Raw genomic sequence first — 22169 nt, forward strand, 5'->3', positions numbered from 1 at the left:
TAGGATATCTGATAAGTTGGTGTTATCAAGAGAAAGACCTTGAAGATATGGAAACTCCAAAACCTTAAACATTGGCTAATTTAATGTACCGGTGTGAAAACAGCAACGATTTTAGGTCGAACTGTAATTTCATGCAGGCGGCACACACAGAAATATATTTCAAAAATATTGTTACTAGTGGTTGTGACACTATGAAATTATGTGTGGCAGCTGTCTAGTCTTCAGTATAAAATATAGTTCCAATAAAAGTCAAATATGAGGGATATTATACGAGCTGATATGACGGCACATCTGTAATACGCACATCAGTGTTTGTGCCACGATGAAATTCAGTGTGGGAGATCTTTAGAATTTATAACGAATTATGGTTTGAAAAAATTTTTAAATTTTGGGAGATGAGAGTGTGTACCGACATACCATATAGGGCAGATCGTAAGTCGCATTTTTGTCTTGAGTTTTAATATTTGTTAAATTACCTTACATAATTTTTTTTATTTATTTACAGATAGTAATTGCGTCGATGTAGTTTTGCTTATATCATATCATGAAAAACTGTTGAAGGATGGTGTTGTTCAAAAAGAACAACTTATGGGTGTTTCATATCGAGGAAATAATACATTTACTCCCGAATATGCATAACGCTAAAAATTAAAGACAATTTACTAAACAGGAAGAAGTTATATACAATTTGTTGTCGAAGCTTTGTTAACTGTTCCAATAGTCAAGAACAAGTGCATGACGACAGCGAAAGAGGCCAAACTTCTCTAAAAAGTAAGTAGAACAAAATTTCTAAACAGCTTGAAGTAATTCACCAATTTTTTTAGAAGATATAAGTCCAGATATGGAGCAGTAAATGTCAACGTCTTCTAAACGAAATATACCTGAATTCATTTAAGTCTGATTAAGAAATAACTGGATTTTGTTTTAGTTCCCACCGAAACTAATGCAGATGATAGTTCCATCTGTCACACACACTTCGAGTTTGTTAAGGAATTGTCATCTGATTTCACATTTGAGGTTAGTAAACAAAACCTTTCCATTAATGAACATATACATCACATGGTCTAAATCTCCTGGTACCGTTACGCTATAGCATAATTTAAAAAGCAATTTACCTCTGCCGAAACGATTTTTTTGATGTACATACTTTGAATTGTTTTATAATTACCAGCAAAGAATGGATTTCCTCTAAAGAAAACAAAAAATCGAGAAATTAAGCATATAATTCTTAAAAACTTTGAGTCGTTTGTAAATAATTGTTTCGTAGTTAATTGCTTAAACTGTTATTAATTTTAACATTGTTCGTTTATTAACTGCGATATTATATTTTTTATTGAAATTTTCTAAATAAATATTTTGTGGTTTTTTGTTGTACTTTTTGTTTTTAATTCATCTTTAATTTAAATCTTCCACAGTGAATTTCATCGTGGCACAAACACTGATAAGCGAATTACAGACGTACCGTCAATGATATAAGCCCGTATATAACTATATTAAGGAACTATATTTTATACTAAAGGCTAGACAGCTGACACACATAATTTCATAGTGTCACAACCAGTAGTAACGATATTTTTGAAATATATTTCTATGTGTGTGCCGCCTGCATGAAATTACGAATCGAACTAAAATCGTTGCTGTCTTCACACCGGTATTGACAGATCACTGGTAAGGGAAAGCATCTGGTCAGGAATGATTCCTCCATATGGACACCGTAGACGCGTCGTCTGGGTCGACTAGGTACCGGATCCAGTCACTTAGAGCCCTTGAATATATCTCCGGGCCGGTACCAACCCAATGGTACCTTTTAGGGTTCGAGTCGCTCGAATAAGATTACTGGACCCTATCGTCCCAACCAGAATCGTCCTTTTAAATACCTTGAATGGCACTTTGGACCCTGCGGAAGGTTAGAGTTTTGTTCCCGAAGTGTGCTTGAACGCGTTAAAAGACAAAGAAGGAGAACTGCTGCAATGATTAATGTTGCTCGGCCGTGTGATTTTATTTGCTCTTCATCTACATTTTTATTAGAAAATCATTTATTATACATTTGACATTTGGTCAGTTTTATTGACATCGTAACGCTAAACAAAAAAAAAACACATATAGGTATACTAAATTACTTTATTCGAGTCTTAAACGGTTTCTTTCACTTGCATGACATTTTGTAAACACATCATCAAATTTTACATTTCATGAATTTAGTAAGCAAAGCAGAGAGTAAGATAGTTTAACCGCCTAAAAAACATTTAATAATTCTTTCGAAAAATTCCTTCTCTAAGTTTACCGAAACAAGCATTGGAAATGAAAGGGAACTGAATGGTCCAGCCGTCAGTCAGAAAATTCTTTGGCTTCTTGCTAACATAAACAAAACGTCTTTTTGTAGTCTAATATCGGCCTCATACCACGTTGCAAACCAAATACATCCGGCGATTGATTCACTCTAGAATCATTAACTCTAACACAAAATAATCTTCGTCATTTGTAACTTACAACGTTGATAAGAATCTGTCCAGAGAAGCAAGCAAATGTTAAAACGAGAATCCAACCCGAAAAATGTAATACAGCACAGACACGATCGCCCTAGAACAAAAATATAGTGCTACCACATTTTATTATATCCTTAGATACGGTAATATTGTTTTTCGATGAAGGCACAATTTATTGCAGTTAGGCAAGTGTGTGTAAACATGGCGTTCGAAAAGCATTCATCGAGTATTTTCGCTTTCCTAAAAAAATAACTTTATTGAAGAATATTATTAATTAAACATAATACCTGATTATATCTGAGTGGTAAAAAATGCAGTTAGTTAATCTACGTCGTGAAATTTCGTATTCTGTATTGCTAAAAGTTTCGTGAATCATTTGATTTAGTTCTTTAGTTCTTAATATCAAATGTTCAATTAACTCATACTTCTCTCTGAAATTTCGTCATTATTTTGTTATTTTTGTCCGCGAATTTACTTAGGTGGAACTAACGCCGTGGAGCGTCCCCTAGACTTTTCCTACAATGCTCAAAATTTTTGCTAGATTGTGTTCCAAAAGGAACTCTAGTCATAATAATTGGTAAAAAGATAAACTTCGTTTAAACAAATAAGCGAGAAGCGAAAGGGTTTTGAATAACAAGTGTAATACTTAAAAACCCCCTACAAAATTAATTAACCCTCAAAAAGTCTAAAATTGATTAAGAATGCTGATTCCTCCACCATTGCGTAGGAGATTAATGAAATGAACTTTCTTAGTTGAGATGCCTCTAGCTTTGGCTTACTCACGCACTGTCATTCATCTAGCGGCCAAAATCATACTATGAACTTTTTCAATGATTTCTGCTATGGCGACAGTCTTTGGTCCTCCAGAACGTGGTGTATCTTCAGCGGTTGTTTTCCTGCGCTCCAGTTCATTAACTGAAAGGCGAGTACCTTCATAAAAAGAATCGCCCAATGTAGGAAACATTTTTTCATGGATTTTTTTGCAGTTTTCCTTCCAAAAAAAAAGAACTGAATCACACTACGAATTGCAATTTTGTCCTTTTTTAAATCAAATTCACTCAACACACTAGTTTTTCTTAATTTCTAAATCACCGACAGTTTATGCACGCAGTTACTGTTTTTTCTTTTTTCATCCTCCAAGATGATGCGAACTGAGTTATTCATCAAACCACCTTCGTAAGAAACTCCCGACTGAACCGGTTTTCAAACAGAAGAAAAACCATCGACATCGATTCATCGTTTGGGCGCTCACTACCTGGAGATCCGTGTCTCCGGCTTGAGAGCAACCCCGGTGCTCCCTACCCCGGAGAGGGAGCTGGCGCCCAAGCGACCACCGCTCCTAACCGAAGGCGCCACCCCCGGTATAAGCCTTGGTCGGCCAGAGGCACTAGTCAGTCCAAAGCTTGGCACCGAGGCACGCCACCCCCTCTCGTTATTGATGTCTGTCAAGCTGTAGACATGAGAGTGAAATGAAGAAACTAAACTAAAAGATGTTTTCTACGAATTGCAATAACCGGATGACAATGCCGACGATCCAGACTTTTTTTAATGTTGTGATTTCCGCTTATTGAATTAAACCCCAAGTACATTTTATTTTGATTTTCGATGTTGTAATCTAGGAGTCATGAAAGGCGACAAAACGTAAAAGTAGAGATTCGGCCGGACTCGATTACAATACTTCCTTCGTTTACGGTTGGAATGTAAAAAAACAGTTTTCCTGAATAAAAAAAATTCTCTATTGATCAAATCGAAATTAGCTTTTTACACTTCTTTGAATATACAGGGACATAATATTGCTGTTTTTAAAATTACACTACAAGTCCAAACCTGTATATTTCTCTGTTAAGAAATTAGAAGTATTAATATTTTGATTGATAAAGTTTTACTACACTTATACCGAAGAGTACTGCTCTGGCTATAGTTTAAAAATACAGGGTTTTTTTTTATTTTAAGATACAAAAAAAATTCTAAAATGATAAATTTCATGGAATCAAAACATACGATTTATCAAAGAAACTGCCATATGCATTTGAAAAAGTTTCACTAAAAAACTGATTTAGTGATTGCAGAGTATCTCAATGACACATGATTCGTTAAGAAACAAACATTTTTGGCAAATTAATAATTTATAAATCATTAAGAAAATAGTCAATATTTTAAATATTTAATTTTGATTTCCTTCTTTTTACACTGTAATATAAATTAAATTTAAAACAAAAAGCGTTGACTATTTTATTAACGTGAATACGTGCATGACAATAATCCTGCCCGTTTATTATAATATAATTTATAATTATTGTAGCTCTATTCAACCCGGCGGCTGAAACTTCCGAAGTAACTTATCCTTAAGTGCTTTTTATTTTAATAACTTGTAGTGCAGGCTGCTCGACATGGTGTTGTTCAGGTTTGCTTTAATTTTCTATACTTTCTTCGACGGAAAAATGTAACCTTCTGCGGAAGACGGTGCTTATATTGTTTAACTGTTGTGATGTCGCTGAAGACCGCCGAAAGCAACGTTTCCAAATTTTGTTGGACAAATAACTATTTTGTTTATTATTAAATAACAAGTACATAATATTCCTTTTCCTTTTGTTTATTAAACATTTTCTTTACATTGAAAATTGGAAAACATTTTGTCGAGTTAAAGACAGAATTCCCCAAAATCTGCTTGTTCGTCTACGTTCATAATACCAAACTAGTAACTGCAGTCATTTAAATTTTGCCTTATTTCTACGCATTCCTGTGGCAATATTTACGAAGTGAGCAAACACAAAATAGAATACGACGTTTTAAGTACCTAAAATATGTCACTATAAATATGCAATGTCATAATTCACTAAGAAAAATTATTATCATCTAAGAATATTTCTGATTTACCGAAACAAAAAATGGATAACAAAGAATTCCAAAAGGACCAGCTTTTATGTTGCTATTTCTTTGAGCTCTTACGAGCATAATTAGAACACTTTTTTGGAGCTTGAAATCAGCTTTATACCATTTTGAAGTCCATAGGGCATCAGCTACGGATTCGCTCTAAAACATAATTTTCAACAGGTTTTACGAATTGTATTTAAACAAAATGTCAAATTCAAAATAAACTAAGAAGAAAATCCCGAAAAGAATACAAAAAGATCAATAAAAAAAAACAAGAGAAAAAGTGTAAGCCATCACTAGAAATAATTTTACAAATATTTCACAAATATTGAAAATTTTCATTTACAACTTTGCTAAAAGGATATTCTGTAGTAGACTTACAGCATTAATGACACGTTGTCCACCTAGACACACAATAAACAGAGCGGTAATCCACCCAACAAAATGACAAAAACCTGTAAAAGCATTATGTCCCTAAAAACAGAGTTTATTAAAAAATAAGTACGTATTTTAGCTTGTATTCATTTAAATACATCTATAATTTGCTTCTCCAAACAAGCACAAACTGCACCTGTTAACGCAAAATGTCCAAACATAATTGTAGAAAATGTAGCATCGATGTCGAGAGTCAGACTTAAAATATCATTTAAAAAACTCTTAAATTTGTTATAGTTGATACATACTTTAATATTTCGTTGTGATAAGCGATGCAATGTGACAGTTGTTTACGAAACACAGTTTGACTATTGCTATTAAAACACCGTACAATTAGTGCTTTCAAATGTTCTATTCTTAAGGTAACGTGATAAGTTATTTCTAGAAGATGAAAAGAAATTTGAGAACAATTCTTACTATGTACAAGTGCAAAAATAAACTCATATAGAAGAAATATCTCGAAAACGGGAAAGAAATCAACATCGAATGGAGTCCACGCAGGGCTTCCCAGACCGCAGTAGTGTCGTTTTAGTCCCAGTTTCGCTAAAGTCTCCTTGCACTCCGATTTTTTTGCAATTCTCGCAATTTTAAATGCAGCTACTATTCCAAATTCAAAAGCGGTTAGTATTTTTGCGATAATGTTTAACCTCCTGTTAAGATCATCGAAATCAGGAGGTTTTCCAAACTTGTGGAAAGTTGATAAGTTTCGTAAAATTAAGGCTATTTGATGCTGTTGCCTTAGAAATGAGAATACCATGTAGTATGTTCCGTACGAACTCACAGCAATAGAAATATCTTCAACATCTAGGTATTCGTAATCTACAAAACATTGATTAATTAATTAATTCTTGTAATTGAAAATAATTTTGACGTCGATAATAGTTACAAAAATTAGATCCATTTTAGAACTGTCTTTACACACGCTTAGATGGTAAACTTAAATTACTTGCCTTTAATTACAAAAAATAGTGTAACACCAATCAAGCTGTTTAGAAATCCAGTTATTGCACAGTATGCAAATATTTTAATTTTATATTTGATTCCAGGATTTAGTTCACTTTCCTCGTCTGGCCAGAGCAAGCTCCACTGAAATACTTTTCGGCTTATACGACAAATATTTATCTTATTATCAGATTTATCCCTCGAACGAAAGGTTGACATCTTAATGTTCCCTTCGGATTATTCACAGGAAAACGTCCTTCACTTGCTACATCTTTGATTTTTTGGATTACTCAAGTGTTTATTAAACCACCTAATTTACACTGACCATAAATTTCTTTATAGTTTGATCTGATCACTACAGGGTCCTAGAGTGACTGACTTATTCCAGTAATGTTTTCGAATATATAACCTTGACGCTGTGAAGTAATTTGTCAACTTTTGAAACGTGACTGGTTCCTGAGTTCTCATATTTTACTACTAACAGGTGATTGGTCACTGGCGAAAAGTTTCTATTGGTTCAGTTCACAATATCGAACTTAAAACTCCCATTTTGTCGTGCTATGTATTTGATTACAACTTACGCTCGTCACGCACATACTGAATACGAAATATTTGACACAGTGACACACATTACTCATTTTATTTGATCTCAGTTGATTACCATATTGATATATTATTAAATTTAAACTTTGATTGAAGAAAAATTCTTAATAGATGAACTACTATAGTAAACACAATAATTACGAATATAAATAAACTGCGAATCGATTTAAAAAATACATTTGCAGTTGGTGTTTATACAAAGCGGAGGGAAAATTCATAGTGGTTGAATTAGGATACTGAAACTGAACGCAAGAGGTCATCAAAAATTCAGTACTGTAATAACTAGCCGACACTACCAATGATCTAAATTGCTGTAGAAATTGTGTGGCTCCAAATAATATATTCAGTTATGTAATTTTATATTTTTTTATTCTTGAGACAAATGCTAACATACTTTACGATCGATAACATATTAAAAAGCATCCGAAGTAATTGACATAGATAGATTACTCACATTATTTTGTTGGAGACTTAATGTTATGAACTTTCAATCCAACCACACACCCTAAAATACAACAGCTAAATCACAGCGTTCCGAGTTTTCATCTCAATATTTTTGAGTTCGTTTTGTCAAATATGAATTGCTCAGTAGTTCAAACTCAGTGTTATCAATTGCCTTGGAACATCCTATTTTATACATAACCACTGATAGTGTTAACATTATTGCCAAGAAAGGTAGATTTAAGAACACGTATCTACAACAAATATTCCTATATTCACAATGTATGTTTTTTTAAATAATAAAGTTAGTTTTTATAGTGATGCCTTAAGATCCCTAATAGCTCGGGGCCCCCAACGGTCGACGGGTAGCCAGGCGGACCAGACCGGCGCTGGGGAATATTTTAAGACATCCGTACGAAACTTACCAATATTTGAGGCCATAATACATCACCATTGACATTTTTTTATTAATTTTAATTAATCAACAACATTAAGATTTTTTTGTAGATTCTCACAATACTGGAAATGATGGTATATTATTTTGATATCATCTACATATAATAAGCAGGGTACATTCAGTGCAACCATTATATCATTTATGAAAACATTGAACAACAATGGTCCAAGAACAGAATCTTGTGGTACCCCCGAAGGAGCTATAAATTCTTGAGAAAAATGACCATGAACAAATGCAAACTGCTTTCTTCTACACAAGTAAGAGGAGAAAAATTCAACCACACTTGGGGAACAGCCAATATTACTAAATTTTGGCAAAATAATGTCGTTATCTAACTTATCAGAAGCTTTGGACATTTCAATGTAAATAACGTCAGTTTGACAATTTAGGTCTATTCATTTCGAAATATATTGAGTGATTGCGCACAAGTTTGTCACTGTCGATGTACCAGGAAAAAAGCCATGTTGCACTTCAGTAAGATAACATTGTAATTATGAAAAAAACTGTTTGTAAATAATAAATTCCAATACAAGACTTATCAGCTTATCAATACTCTTAAAAACGGTTTTTTCCACTCATCAGGAAATGTAGTTTCTCTCAAACATAAGTTGAATAACGCTGTTAAAGGCTCGGCTAAAGTCAGTGCACAATCTCTGCTCACTATTGTTGGAATCTTATCAGGACCAGCTGTATACTTAGACTTTCACTGATATATTGCATCAATTACCTCTTGTTCATAAATAGACTTTAAAGACACATATTGACACAAAGACTTAGATTCTTTGGAATAATAGTTCCCTAAGTTATATGTTACCAGAGTGAACACTGACTTAAACATTTCCCAAAAAGCATCTACTCTCTCCTTTGGTCTTGAGTAGTTTACATTACCGAAACTAATATTAAAAGAAATATCGGTACCGTTTCTTTATATTTAACAAATTGCCAAACTTTTTCGGATCATTAGAAATTTCGCCCTCAATTTTGGATAAGTAATCTTTACATAGCGCCGCTAGTTTCACTTTGATATCCCTACGCAATTTCTTTAAAAGTTTCATAGTGTTCTGTAATCCCGTATTTCTTGTACTTCCTCCAAAATTTACTTGTTTGATTTATTTCCTTTATGAGATCAAGAGTGAACCAAGGGTGACAGTATACTGATATTTATGTGCTATACTTTTTGGAACATTTGAACTAGACACCTCCGAAAGTTTCATGTAGAATATTTCACAAGCTGGATTCACATTGTTAGAATTGTTGTGAAAAAACGACCAAGAAAAACCTTCGTGGTTTGTGCTCTTGTTTTTCACGGTTTTAAGTAGTAAAAAGTGGGAAATTTTCTGAGAATTTTGGAAGGTGATTGATGACTAGAATTGTGTATCTCATGAACTAAGATTGATGCGGTTAAACTGAGTGAGTTTTGAGATTGTGGGAATATTTGATGACTTCTTCTTTTTTGTGTAAGTCCACCTACACGATAAAAATTATCGCTGCTATTTCAATTATTTTTGTACACACATCCATAAGAGTGTGGCTTACAAATTGTTTCCTGTGTTTCCTCTAATTTTTTCTTTCCGTGGTCCAGTTTGTATATCTTATTGTTAGTCACCACGACGGACCGCGTAGGTGCGAAGAACTGTATCCTTGTTTATCCCGTTTATTTTATTCTTTTTGATAATGACTGTCATCTGTATGAACTGTGAGGGTCCTGTTACACCCACAACACCCTCAACTAAGTGTGGAACACGCAAAAAACATTCACATGTTAAATGTTTAAAACTTAGTGAGAACGAAATTGCCGAAATCATTAATAAAAGATCTCCATGGATATGTTCTAAATGTTGTTCTGCTTCTAGTTCTGCTAATGTGATATCCGCTGAATTAATTGAAGACATTATCAAGAAACAATTAACTATTATGAAACAAAAGATTAAAGCAACTATAGATGATCACTTTAAGAATATCAGTGACAGACTAACAGAGGTAGAAAATAAGGTTTGTACAATTCAAGAGGAATGGAATGTATTTAAAAAACCAGTACCAAATACAGTCCAAAACACTACTGGTGCCGTTTGTGACATACATGTTATTATCTCGGAAATGGAGGATCGGAAACGTTGTGGTTCTAATGTATTAATTTATAATATTTCTGAATCTGCAGCATCGTCAACTCATCAAAAAATCGATGATGATATTAATCGAGTTATGAATATATTGTCTCCGTTAGGGTCATTCCCTAAACCCAAAAAAGTTATTCGTATTGGCTCTTACAAACCTGACAGCATTCGTCCTTTAAAGATTGTTTGTAATAATGAAGATGTGGCTAAAGAAATTCTTCGCTCTAATAAAAACAACTCCAATCGAAATAATCGTTTTCGTCCTGATCTGACCAGGGTTCAACGTGATTTTAACAAATCTGTTTTGAACGATTTTAGAGATAGGTTGTCCAAAGGTGAATCCGATCTAACTGTTAAATATAAAAACAATCTGGCATATATTACTAGTAAGAGAACTTCCCGTAACAATCTTCTAAAAAATTAATTAATTTTTATTATCAAAATGTAGGCGGGATTAGGACTAAGTTAAAAGATTTTTCTTTGAACGTCAGTTCTTGTGTTTATGATGTTCTTGTTATTGCAGAATCATGGTTGTGCAGTAGGATTTCTAATGATGAATTGTGTTTAAATAATTATAACTTTTTTCGTACAGATCGTGATGTTGAAGTTAAAGCTAAATATCGGGGTGGTGGAGTGTTAATAACAGTAAAAAAAGATTTAGATTCTTACGTTGTTCTAAGGGATTAGTCAGTTGAAAGTATGTTTGTACACTTAAAATATAATGACTTAGATCTGATTGTTGGGGGAGTGTATATTCCACCTGCTTCTGCTTTAAGGACTTCTGCTCTGATTTAGAATCAATTTTTGAACGGTTTCCAGATTCTTCATATATTATACTTATCAATCATCTGTATCGCAGGAGTTGCATAATATTGTCAGCATGACTTGCTAATTTTTAAATCTAAAACAAGTAAACACAATTCCTGATAGTAGAAATGTATTTCTAGACCTTATTTTTTCAAAACATTAGCAATATTGAAATTTCTTCCGCCTTAGATCCTCTTTTTCCCGAAAGTATTCATCACATTCCTTGCTCTTGGAGTATTTTTTCTGTTAATATGCTGTCATTACGTTCGGAAACTCTTTTAATAATGGAAATATATATTGGGATTCTTATTTGGTGGACAAGGATTTAGATGAAATGGTTGCACTTTTCCATGATATAATATTTCCTGGCTTTGAGAAATGCATTCCATACAAAATTGTTAAACATAAAGTGCGCAATTACCCTGTATGGTATAACAAAGAACTTAAAGATCTTTATTGGTAGAAAAAATTAGCACATTTAAGTTATAAAAGATATGGCAACTCGATGTTTATTTATTTTTTAGATCTTTGAGATCCAGATGTAATGATTTAAGTGCTAATCTATACGCTTCGTATGTTACAAGGGTTAATGCGTCCATGTTAAATGATCCAAAGTTTGTTTGGAAGTTCATTCGAGATAAAAAGGAAAGTGATGCTAGTATACCTTCTAAAATGATACTTAATCAGCACTCTGGAAACGATGGAGATGAGATAGTTAACCTTTTTGCACAGTATTTTTCATCTGTTTACGAAGTTGATGATCAAAGGAATTTTGTTTGTAATATAGATTCATCACATCAAGTTAATGATATCGGTTTGAATGTTACTGTTTCAGATATTTTTAATCTTATATGCAACTTAAAGTCGTCATGAATCCTGGTCCCGATGGAGTGCCAAGCGTAGTTTTAAAGAACTGTATTTACTGTATTTGTTCACCTTTATTGATATTATTTAAAACATCATTAGACAAAGATATGTTCCTAAACTATGGAAGAATAGTTACATCATTCCTATTTTTAATTCGGGCCAACATGATAAAATTGAAAACTACAGGGGTGTAGGTATGTAATCAGTCCGCAATACCTAAATTGCTGGATTCACTAGTATCAAGTCAACTTCAATGGGCATCGTCGCAGATTATTTCTTGTCAACAGCATGGCTTTTATCCTAAGAGATGCGGAATGTCTAATTTGGTAAAATATCAGTCATTTCTAAACGATGCATTATCTAACCGTATTCAGGTAGATACTATTTATACGGACTTTGCGAAGGCCTTTGATCGTGTCAATCATCGGTTACTGATTATAAAACTTCAAAAACTGGGTTTTAAAGATTTGACAGTGAAGTGGTTATCTTTATTTCTTTATGGTAGATGGCAACAGGTTCGTATTAATAATTTTATTTCAGATTCGTTTTGGGCTTCGTCTGGTGTTCCTCAAGGTTCACATTGTGGGCCAGTTCTTTTTACACTATTTATTAATGATTTGACATTGTCTTTTCAATATTGCAATTATTTGTTGTATGCGGATGACTTGAAATTATTTGCAATGATACGTTCTGTTCAAGATTCGAAACAACTGCAGCTGGATGTGTATAAATTGTATAGTTGCTGTGATGAACACTGGCTTCCTTTAAATATTAAGAAGTGCCATATAATATCTTTTTTTAATACAAAGTCACACATTAATTTTGATTATTATTTGGACACTGATTTAATATCTCGTGCCTGGGAAATTAAAGATTTGGGAGTCATTTTCCATACAGCCCTTTCATTTAAGAATCATTATTCACATATTGTCAAGAAAGCAATGAGTATGTGGGGTCTCATCTAGCGTAATTGTAAGGAATTGTCTTGTTTGTCTTTAAAAACACTTTATTTTGCCTTAGTGCGATCGCACTTTGATTATTGTTCTCAGGTTTGGAACCCTATTTACAAAGTGGACATCGACAATTTAGAGAAAATTAAAAAAAAATCCTCCGCCCCTTGGAACTTAAAGTTGGACATACTCATGTCAAGGGTGAATACAGGTGAGTCATGGTTACTTTTGATATCCAGACGCTTGGCTCTCGTAGGAAAATTTCTGATGTCTGTTTTATACATGGCATAATTAACGGACTTATAGACTGTCCGAATTTGTTATCAAAGCTTTCGTTCTGTGTGCCTGCAGGGAGTAGTCGTGTGACAAGGAGCAAGACCATTTTCAGAATTGCGACAACAACAAATTTTGCTCAAAATCACCCTCTAACTAGAATGATGAATTCTATTAATAAAATTTCTAGCCATAGTCAAATATCAGTATTTGATTTGAAAAGATTAAAATTTAAAATTGATGTTAGAAATTATTTTGGTTTGTAGTTGCTTTTTATATGTATATAAGTTTAATTTTTAGTTACATTAGATTAAGTTACGTTGCAGTACTTCCACCAAGGAATTTAAGTAATTTTTATTTTTATTTTTATTTAATTAATGTATAATTTTCTGTGAATTTTTGTTATAATTTTAAGTTTGTAAAATGAAGTTTTTCGTTAATAATAATAATATTAATAATAATAATAATAATAGATTTATTGAGTGATGACCAATCAGTGAAATACCCTTGATTAAAACATAGTGATATCAGCTGTCCGAAAGTTCAAGTTCTTCCTTGTGTTCACACTACATGTATAGGTAATTATTGTGTTTTACAGTACTATTAACCATCAATAGCAGAGGGGGATGATGTACATCTACAGGAACTAGTCCTTCGTCCGATTTATTTACGTTACATGATATGTTAGTGATAACTAGATCAAGAACCCGGTCATTAACATTTAGAACATTATTATATTGTGAAGACTTCAGAATATTCATGAGATGCAGCAATGGAACAGTGTTTCCAAGAAAATTTCCTGAATTTAAATATGAACTGTATGCAGGGACATTGAAATGATCAATTATAACAATCTTAGATTTAACAATAAATTCCAACAAAAACATAGCATCAACGAAGTCAAAACATTGTTTGTTCATGCATATATTAGGAGAAATGTATACTACAAAATAGTGTATGGGGTCTCTAGAGTGGTCCACAACATACCCGAGACATTTAAAATAGTTTAACACCCGCGGTGCCCAGACAATTTTTCGCACGATCGGTTAAGAAATCGTTCGTTAATCTGAAGCAGATTTAAAACATGATAGTTTTCTCATCGTATGGTTATCACGGTGGGCACGTTACCATGTGAAACTAAATAAATGTGTCAAAAATAAGAAAAAAAATTCGATCCAGTTTATACAATGTTTAGCGAAGAGAATGAAAACAGTGAAATTGAAGAGTTTTAGAAGATTAGATGCAGCTCTCTGGTTCCAGAGCAATCTACATCAAGGTATGCCTTGTTTAAAAACTGGTATCTGGAAAAAACCGTGGCCACAGTCACCGAAAAGGTCGTATTAGCATATTTCGTATATCGAAGTGCAAAGTTGAAATCTTCAGGCCTTTGGGCTGAATACTCTATGATCAGGTGTATGACCAACTTCAATGACGGTACTGATATTTCCAAATACTCGAAATTATTGACATTTCTAAAAAGTAAAAACGCTTGATACCGTCCCAAAAACTCGCTGGTGTTTTCTAGACAGGATATGAATATATTTATAGCAGAAGCTCCTCACAAAGATTTCTTAATAATGAAGATATGTGATTTATACAACAATAAATTTTTGATCTTGAGGTAGTTATGACAATGGCCATAGTCGGAGCCTGCAAGAAGCAAGAACTTTGCGCTTTAACTATGGAGGATATAGAAGACCAAGGTCCTTTGAACGTAGTGAAATTCCGAACACCAAAACACGAATTCCATGGACGTTTACGATTATAGTCCATGAAAAATGTGGTATTTAATTTTTGGAAGCGTGTAGAAAATATGCTAATTTGCTACTTGCCCATGCGAAATCCCATCGTTTTTTTCTGAAGTATAAAGATGGAAGATGCTACAACCAGGTTATAGGAAAAAATTTATTTGGGAAGTTTGCTTCAATAATTGCAAGATATTTGAAAAAAGAAAAACCCGAACTTTACACTGGACATGCATTTAGCAGAACGTCTGCTGCCTCTCTGAAAGAGTTCTGCTGTAGCAGAAAGCTACGTGCAAGAATGTATTGAAAACAAAGTTGAAGACGCAAAGAAAATTTTACACGATGGAAAAACCGTGCCTGTCTAAATGTTGCAGAAGAGTCTTTTTCTGAAAACACTATCGCTGCATATTCCAAACGAAAACGTTTCGCCGTACAGTGAAACGACCAAAGAGAAGCTATGTGTTTGTGAACAAAAAAAGACTGAACTTGTATTTAATAATTGCCAAGTAAGTAACTTTAATATTAATAATTCATAATATGTTTTGTTTAATAAAGACTTCAAGCTAATATTGTTTGTAATTATTGCCGAATTGGGCATATCTTAGGATTTTGTGTACTTTACTTACTAAAAACTGGGGCAGTAAGCGTTACTTAGCGCCCGATCGGGCGAAAAAGTTTTTTTTGCACTCATGACCTTTTTTGATAGCTTTCGCGCATTCACCAGAGTGCGGGAGGTCGAACTTCCCGCACACGTGCATTTAACTTCCCGTTGCCATGGTAACCTTAAAATACTCGGGTAGTGTCAACATTGTGACGTGTTGACGGCGCTGTCAATGGCGTTGTTTATAAATAACTCACAGTTAATCTCTTCAGTTTAAAGGTTTATTCGTCGCAAAAAATATTGTACACAACACGTTCGTGAGCCAGCTTCCCGCATTCACGCAAATGCGGCACTCCCTTCGGTCGTGCCTCAAACAAGCGTTCATGCGGGAAGCAGGCTATCCCGAACTAGTTGCGTAAATTACTATTTTCTACTCATTAAGGTTGAAGTTTGTCATTTTCCCATCGCTGGCAGTGGATGAAATTTCATTTCACCCTCTAGTGGAAAAATACTCGGCCGTCTACGATTTTAACGGGTCGTCCAGCCTGAGCGTTTCGCAGCTAGCGAAACGTGTCGCGTATCGCCTGCACCGACCGCACCGTCCGCTTCGCGCGCTTCGAAAATCATGACGCCTAGGCTGGACGACCCGTTAGTGTTTGACGTTTAATACTGCTAGTTTACACAAGTGAAAACAATGAACATGAGTGAGACTGACGAAGTTTCTGAAGAAATTTTGAATGCTGCCAATGCGGCATTTTCGAATCTGATACCCGAAAAGTCTAAAAAGTTTTATGAGCTAACATACCGAAAATTTATGAAGTGGAGAGAGAGAAAACAATGCCGTTCATTTAATGAAGACGTTTTTGGTGCATATTTTGGGGAGTTAGCTAAAGACAAGAAACCGTCCACACTGTGGGCACAATATTCGATGTTAAGGGCGATGCTTGTAAATAAAAACAACATAGATATTTCGAAATATTTAAACCTACGAGCATTTCTGAAAAGAAAATCCGATGGGTATCACCCGAAAAAATCCAACACTTTCTCCAAAGAACAAATCATAAAATTTATAAATGAAGCACCGGACCATGTTTATTTATTGACAAAAGTAATTCAAACATTGTGGATCTACATAAGTAATAATTTCTAATTTGTTATAGGTGGTACTAGTAATTGGTATTTCGGGTGCTTGCCGCTGCGATGAACTTTATGGATTGAAATTAAATAACATGGAAAACGGTGAAAACATAATCATAACACTTCCAAATACTAAAAACAAAACTTCGAGAAAATTTGTTATTCCTGCTGAATATGTTGATCTGTGCAGGAAGTATTTTGCACTCCGTCCTCCCGCTTTAGAGAGTTCAAGATTATTTTGCAATTATCAATCAGGGAAGTGTACAAAACAATTTGTTGGAATAAATAAAATTAGCGCAATGCCAAAAACTATAGCCACATATTTGAAATTAAGAAACCCTCAAGAGTACACGGGCCATGCATTCCGCAGAACTTCTGCGACTTTATTAGTGAATGCAGGCGGCGATATTATGATGTTAAAAAGACACGGTGGGTGGAAATCATCCACCGTAGCTGAAGGATACATCGACGAATCGTTATCTGCAAGAAAAGATATTGCAAACAGGTTGTTTATAGATAAACCATCAACTTCAACAAGTGCAGTTATTGATACAGGAAGCAGCCAACTAAGTTTAAACAAAGATACAAGTTCAAATAATACTTACGATAAAAGTGTAAATATTATTGGTGATAATTGCACAAATTGTTCTATTACAGTTAATGTATTTCAAAAATAAAATACCTACCATAAACAAACATTTATTTCCTAATTTCTTAGAAAAAATAGTATATGCAACTCGCGGATGAAGAAATTTCAACGGCTCGAGTTTCTTTTTCGCACTCGCTCGTTGCACTCGCTCGTGTGAAAAAATCACTCTCGCCGTTGAAATTCAACTTCATCCACTAGTTCCATAATGTACTATTATTTTATAGGTACTTGCCTTTCACTTATAACTAGAATGTAACTTTATTTATAATTAAACTCTAATCTTCTGTTTTTGTTATTCACAAAAATATTTGACACTTTATTGTCAAAATTTTCAATTGTTTGCGTTAATTTCTTTCAACTGATAGTCGTTCTTAGGAGACATTCGATTCTCTTTAGGAAGCGGGGAGAATGAAAATTAAAACCCTCAATTGAGTTACTGCTCGTGAGCACTGTCGGAACAGGATCCGATTCCAGCCACTAGACGCACGGTTTCCATGGCAACGGTGTAAACAAAACGTCTAAATCAGTCATGATTTGGTCTCCGTCTCGCCTTTTATCAGCACTTCATCAGCAATAACATATCATATATGCAAGACACAACATCAATCACACTTCTCCCAGAGAAAAACGATACAAATAATTACAAAGAAACCAGTTAAGTGAATTAAATGTAAAAATAAACAAAGAGACAACATAAACTCCCTAGCTGACGCTTCCCGTTATTTATTTCTCTATTCAAAAATGCATTGTCGCTTTTGGCTCTAATTTATCCCTGAAAGAAAAACCACCATACTTAAGCTTTTCGCTACCTCATCGAGTCCAAATCATTCCAAGGTCCAAGCTTTGCCTGCCGAGGGGATACTTTGAAATAAGATGCTGGTAGATCTTCGCTATTGCTCTTCTTGTCTTGTACACTGTGGGCATTTGCAGCTAACGGGTTTGGAGCGTCAGTCTGGACGATAGAAAGTAAGAATGACTAATCCATCACAAGCAATTGCATCTCGCGAACCATTTGTAGTATGTGAAAAAAGTGAACAAGCCGTTGGGGTGTCAGTCTCACAGCTACTCAATTACTCGCTCTATACATCTTACTATCCAGCCCGTCCCCACATAGCAAGTGGGACACGAACGCACGGTATTGAGTCAAAAGTGTTTACATTTCCACGTTCCAGTTTTGTGTGGGAATGACCTGGAAAGGCCACACAATGCCGTGTTTTGCATTTCTGAATTTGAAGGGTACTGGTAGACCTAACTAACGCTTCGCTTCACTATAGTAGACGTCGCGGTTTGTGACCTATTGTATCAATCACCTCGTAAAGTTCTATAAGAACACACTGTCCTCTCGCCTCCTGTTTGGGTAACGCTAACTCAAAACTTTCCAAGCCGAAGTTTAACACGTCTCGGGGTCTAGGAACCTGGGGTCTATCAATACATGCTCGCGGTACTCTTCAAGCCATTGTCATTACAATACTTTCTCCAAGCCCTCAAAGACACTTCATGGCAACTGGAATACAAGCATCCTAGTTCCGCCACTGAGGCAGAAGTACCTGATGCCAGATTCTGCAGACCTTGATTTAGGAACTGGGGGTACTCGTTTACCTTCGCCAGAACACCGTTTGTGGAAACAATCTGCACCAAGGTGGGGTTGACCTAGAGCAAGAGACGTCCTACTATCTCATTCCTTGTTCCCTAGAGTTGTCGTAACGTTACATACTGTAATGTCTCTAACGGTTCCCGTGTGAAGGAAACAGACCCGGTTTCCGGGTTCCGAAAAGGCCAAGATCCACCTTGCTTACAAGGTAAAAGTCAATATACTTTTCCGTGAACGCAGTTTATATTCAAACCTGTATCCAACGTAAACCAGATATAATATGCAGAACTATTAAAAATCGTTTAAATTTGTACCATATCTTAGAATAAAGGTAACTTGAGCCAGAGCTTAGAGTCAAATGTGACACCTATGACAATATATTATGTAATATATCTACTTTCGTTAAAACCGTCTTATTTAATGTGTAAATAAACAATACTTGTGTGTATTTATTAGTGACAAAGATGATGTTGCAATTTTCTGTAGTTTAAAGGGAAAATGTGGAAAAGCAATCTTCCATTGAAAGGGTTTAAGTCCTCTGAATACATATATCAAAACATTCAGTTTGATGTCCTTAACGATATCATTAATGTACCTAATGAAGAATCGATATCCTAGAATTAAAACTTGAGGCACACCAGAGGATGAAACAATTATAATCTGAAATCGACTGCATAAAGAAGTATCTATTAATTTCATCAGAGAACCAACTTCAAAAATAGTCCTTTCTCGGTGTTGTATTTCCAATGTCATTTAATACAACTCATTTAAGTTTATATAAATATCTACATAAGACATATCGCATATTTAAATAGGGAAAGAAAGTCTGTGAAGAAAGATTTTCAAATTTTAAGACATTTGTCGTCATATTACACTATCCCTCCAAATTGTTGATACTTTAGACGTTTCTGAAAGCTAAAATTAGTGTAAAACACTTCTACGATATAAATCGGTAAACCCAGTATTGAATGTGACTTGTACTTACCCTTCGCAGTTGCTACAACTTGCTAGAAAGTTTGTGTTTCTTAAACTGTTACTTGCACAGAAATGAAATGTTTGTAAACACAACAAGTTTCATATTTCACGAGGTGAATAAACAAAGCAGAGAGTAAGATAATTTAACAGCCTAAAAAATGTGAATTATTTCTTTGTAAACCTCTTTGTAAAAGATTACCGACACAAGCATTGGAAACGAAAGAGAACTGAATGGCCCAGCTGTAAGATAAAAAACTGTCTGACTTTTTGTTAACATAAACAAAATGTCTTTCTGTAGTCTAACATCCGCCTCGTACCATTTTGAAAACCAAATGGATTCAGAAATTGATTCACTATGGAAACAATATAATAAAAAAAAATCCGTTGTCTATTGTAGCTTACAGCGTTAATTAAAATCTGTCCAGAAAAGCAGCCAAATGTTAAAGTAAGAATCCAACCAGAAAAATGTAGTATAGCACACAAACGATCACCCTGGAAAAATTGCAATGACACAGTAACAAGTCTAACGTTATTATTATTATTATTACCTGGGTGAATTGTTTTTCAATGCATGCACAAATTGTTGCAGTGATGCAAGTATGCGCAAACATTGCGTTCGAAAAGCATTCATCAAGTGCTTTAGCCATCCTAAAAGCATTTAGTTATAAATCACTTTGTTTTACAAAATTCCGAGTTAAACATAGTACCTGATTATGTCGGTGTGGTAAATAACACAGTTAGTTAATTTATTTCGTGAAATTGCGTACTCTGTTTTGTTAAAAAGTTCAAGAATCATTTGATTCAGTTGTTTGATTCTTAAAATCAAATGTTCTGCTATCTCAAATTCGTTGTATGTTATCAGCGCACTGGGTTTCATTAACAACTGAACGCACAGAACAATATACACATGAAATACACAATAAACGAAAATATTGTTTGTGCTGAAAGGTGTCCAAAGTGAAGTGAGAAAACCACAATTTTCATTCAAATTTTCATTGCGATTTTTAGCTTCACACTCTTCTTTGCCTTTGAATTTTAACAGGTCATACTGTATTACACTGACAGACAGATAAACGAAGAAAAATGTGGAAAAGAAACTTAGGGTTTGCTCTTTCTGGTCGAAATTAAGTGGTTTCCCAAAATTTTCAAAATTTGACATTTTCTTGAGAAGTTTGGCTATTTTTGGTTGATTATTTGTATATATAAAAGTCATATAATATACGCCAGTTATCGATGCTAAAAGACTAAAGTTGTCTACCACTGACACATTTAGATTTTCTAAAAAAAAAATTCTGATATAAAATTACTATTATTATTTAACTGTTTATACTTATTTTAGTGTTTATCACATGCATTATGATACTCAGTGGAAAAACTGCAGTTATAAAAACGTATACCACAATTTTGATTGTGTAACAAATGTTTGGTTTAAGTTCGGTGTTAGCGGCTGGCCATAGTAAAATGTATCTTAGATTTCTCCTTGTTGAACGACATATTGTAATTCCACTTCCTGAGGATACCATATTTTCAACTTGAAAATAAAATAATCAAATATATATCTACTAAAAATCAGAATTTTTAGTAGATATATTCCAAGGAAATTGCAAAACTTGACAAGCACATTTCGCCATAACAAACTTACCCAAACTTTGTGTTTTAGTGTGAAGATTTACTATACTAGAATATTTACTGCAAAATATAAGTAAGTATGTATATGTCAACGATCTCTTAGAGAATAAGTAGTCAGCTCAGCGCCGCAAAATTCCAATTGTGGAACACTACATGTTTTATTAGGATAACAACGAGGTTGAAGAAACACTGTTATTGATGTATCGATAGTATTTTATTTATCAAATTACAGTTTAAATTATGAGTTAGGAGTATGCCTTATTATTATTGAAATAACTATTTGCTTCAACATGGGAGTAATACACTTGGATATAAGCGAAACAGAAATCAACAAGAAGGTTTAATTAAACAGCGTGGTAGAAACGCTGTGCAGTGGAGTACAAATAATAAATAAAATTGTGAATTTTTTTATATACCTATATCGGAGCAGTAAATTATTTGGAGGTATCAGTTCTACACGATTTTAGGAGCCAAAAATCGGGTGCGATACATGAAATTATTCCATTCTTGTTGACTGAGCCTTTGTAAATTGTTTTATTCAATTTTGATATGTAAACAAACGTTTATTTTGCCGTCAGTAGGCCACTAAAGCT

The 22169-nt window shown here is 34.1% G+C and overlaps 1 protein-coding gene and 1 long non-coding RNA gene across 2 annotated transcripts; one reads left to right on the forward strand and one right to left on the reverse strand.

Moving 5' to 3' along the window:
• Nucleotides 1-147: 147 nt before the first annotated feature.
• LOC135125788 (uncharacterized) lies at nt 148-1082 on the forward strand. The gene is made up of 3 exons (XR_010279957.1): nt 148-432; nt 506-771; nt 825-1082. It is a non-coding gene; the product is annotated as an uncharacterized LOC135125788 (long non-coding RNA).
• A 3981-nt stretch (nt 1083-5063) lies between these two features.
• LOC135125691 (uncharacterized) lies at nt 5064-8222 on the reverse strand. Its single transcript, XM_064051343.1, has 6 exons — nt 8207-8222; nt 6044-6614; nt 5894-5993; nt 5742-5834; nt 5364-5519; nt 5064-5283 (listed from the first exon to the last, which is right to left on the reverse strand). Exons 1-6 carry the CDS (start codon nt 8220-8222, stop codon nt 5239-5241), a joined length of 981 nt encoding a protein of 326 aa, XP_063907413.1. The 3' UTR covers nt 5064-5238.
• Between the last annotated feature and the right edge of the window lie 13947 nt (nt 8223-22169).

Source organism: Zophobas morio, unplaced genomic scaffold, assembly GCF_036711695.1.
Source record: "Zophobas morio isolate AGI-343-1 ecotype UQ-CSIRO unplaced genomic scaffold, CSIRO_AGI_Zmor_V1 ptg000009l, whole genome shotgun sequence".
In the NCBI taxonomy this organism is placed as follows: domain Eukaryota; kingdom Metazoa; phylum Arthropoda; class Insecta; order Coleoptera; family Tenebrionidae; genus Zophobas; species Zophobas morio.

Coding starts and splice junctions, on each gene's coding strand:
- LOC135125691 (XM_064051343.1), bottom strand. Junction 5,994..6,043: donor TATCACAACGAAATATTAAA/GTATGTATCAAC, acceptor TGATATTTTAAG/TCTGACTCTCGACATCGATG. Junction 5,835..5,893: donor TGGAGAAGCAAATTATAGAT/GTATTTAAATGA, acceptor CTCTGTTTTTAG/GGACATAATGCTTTTACAGG.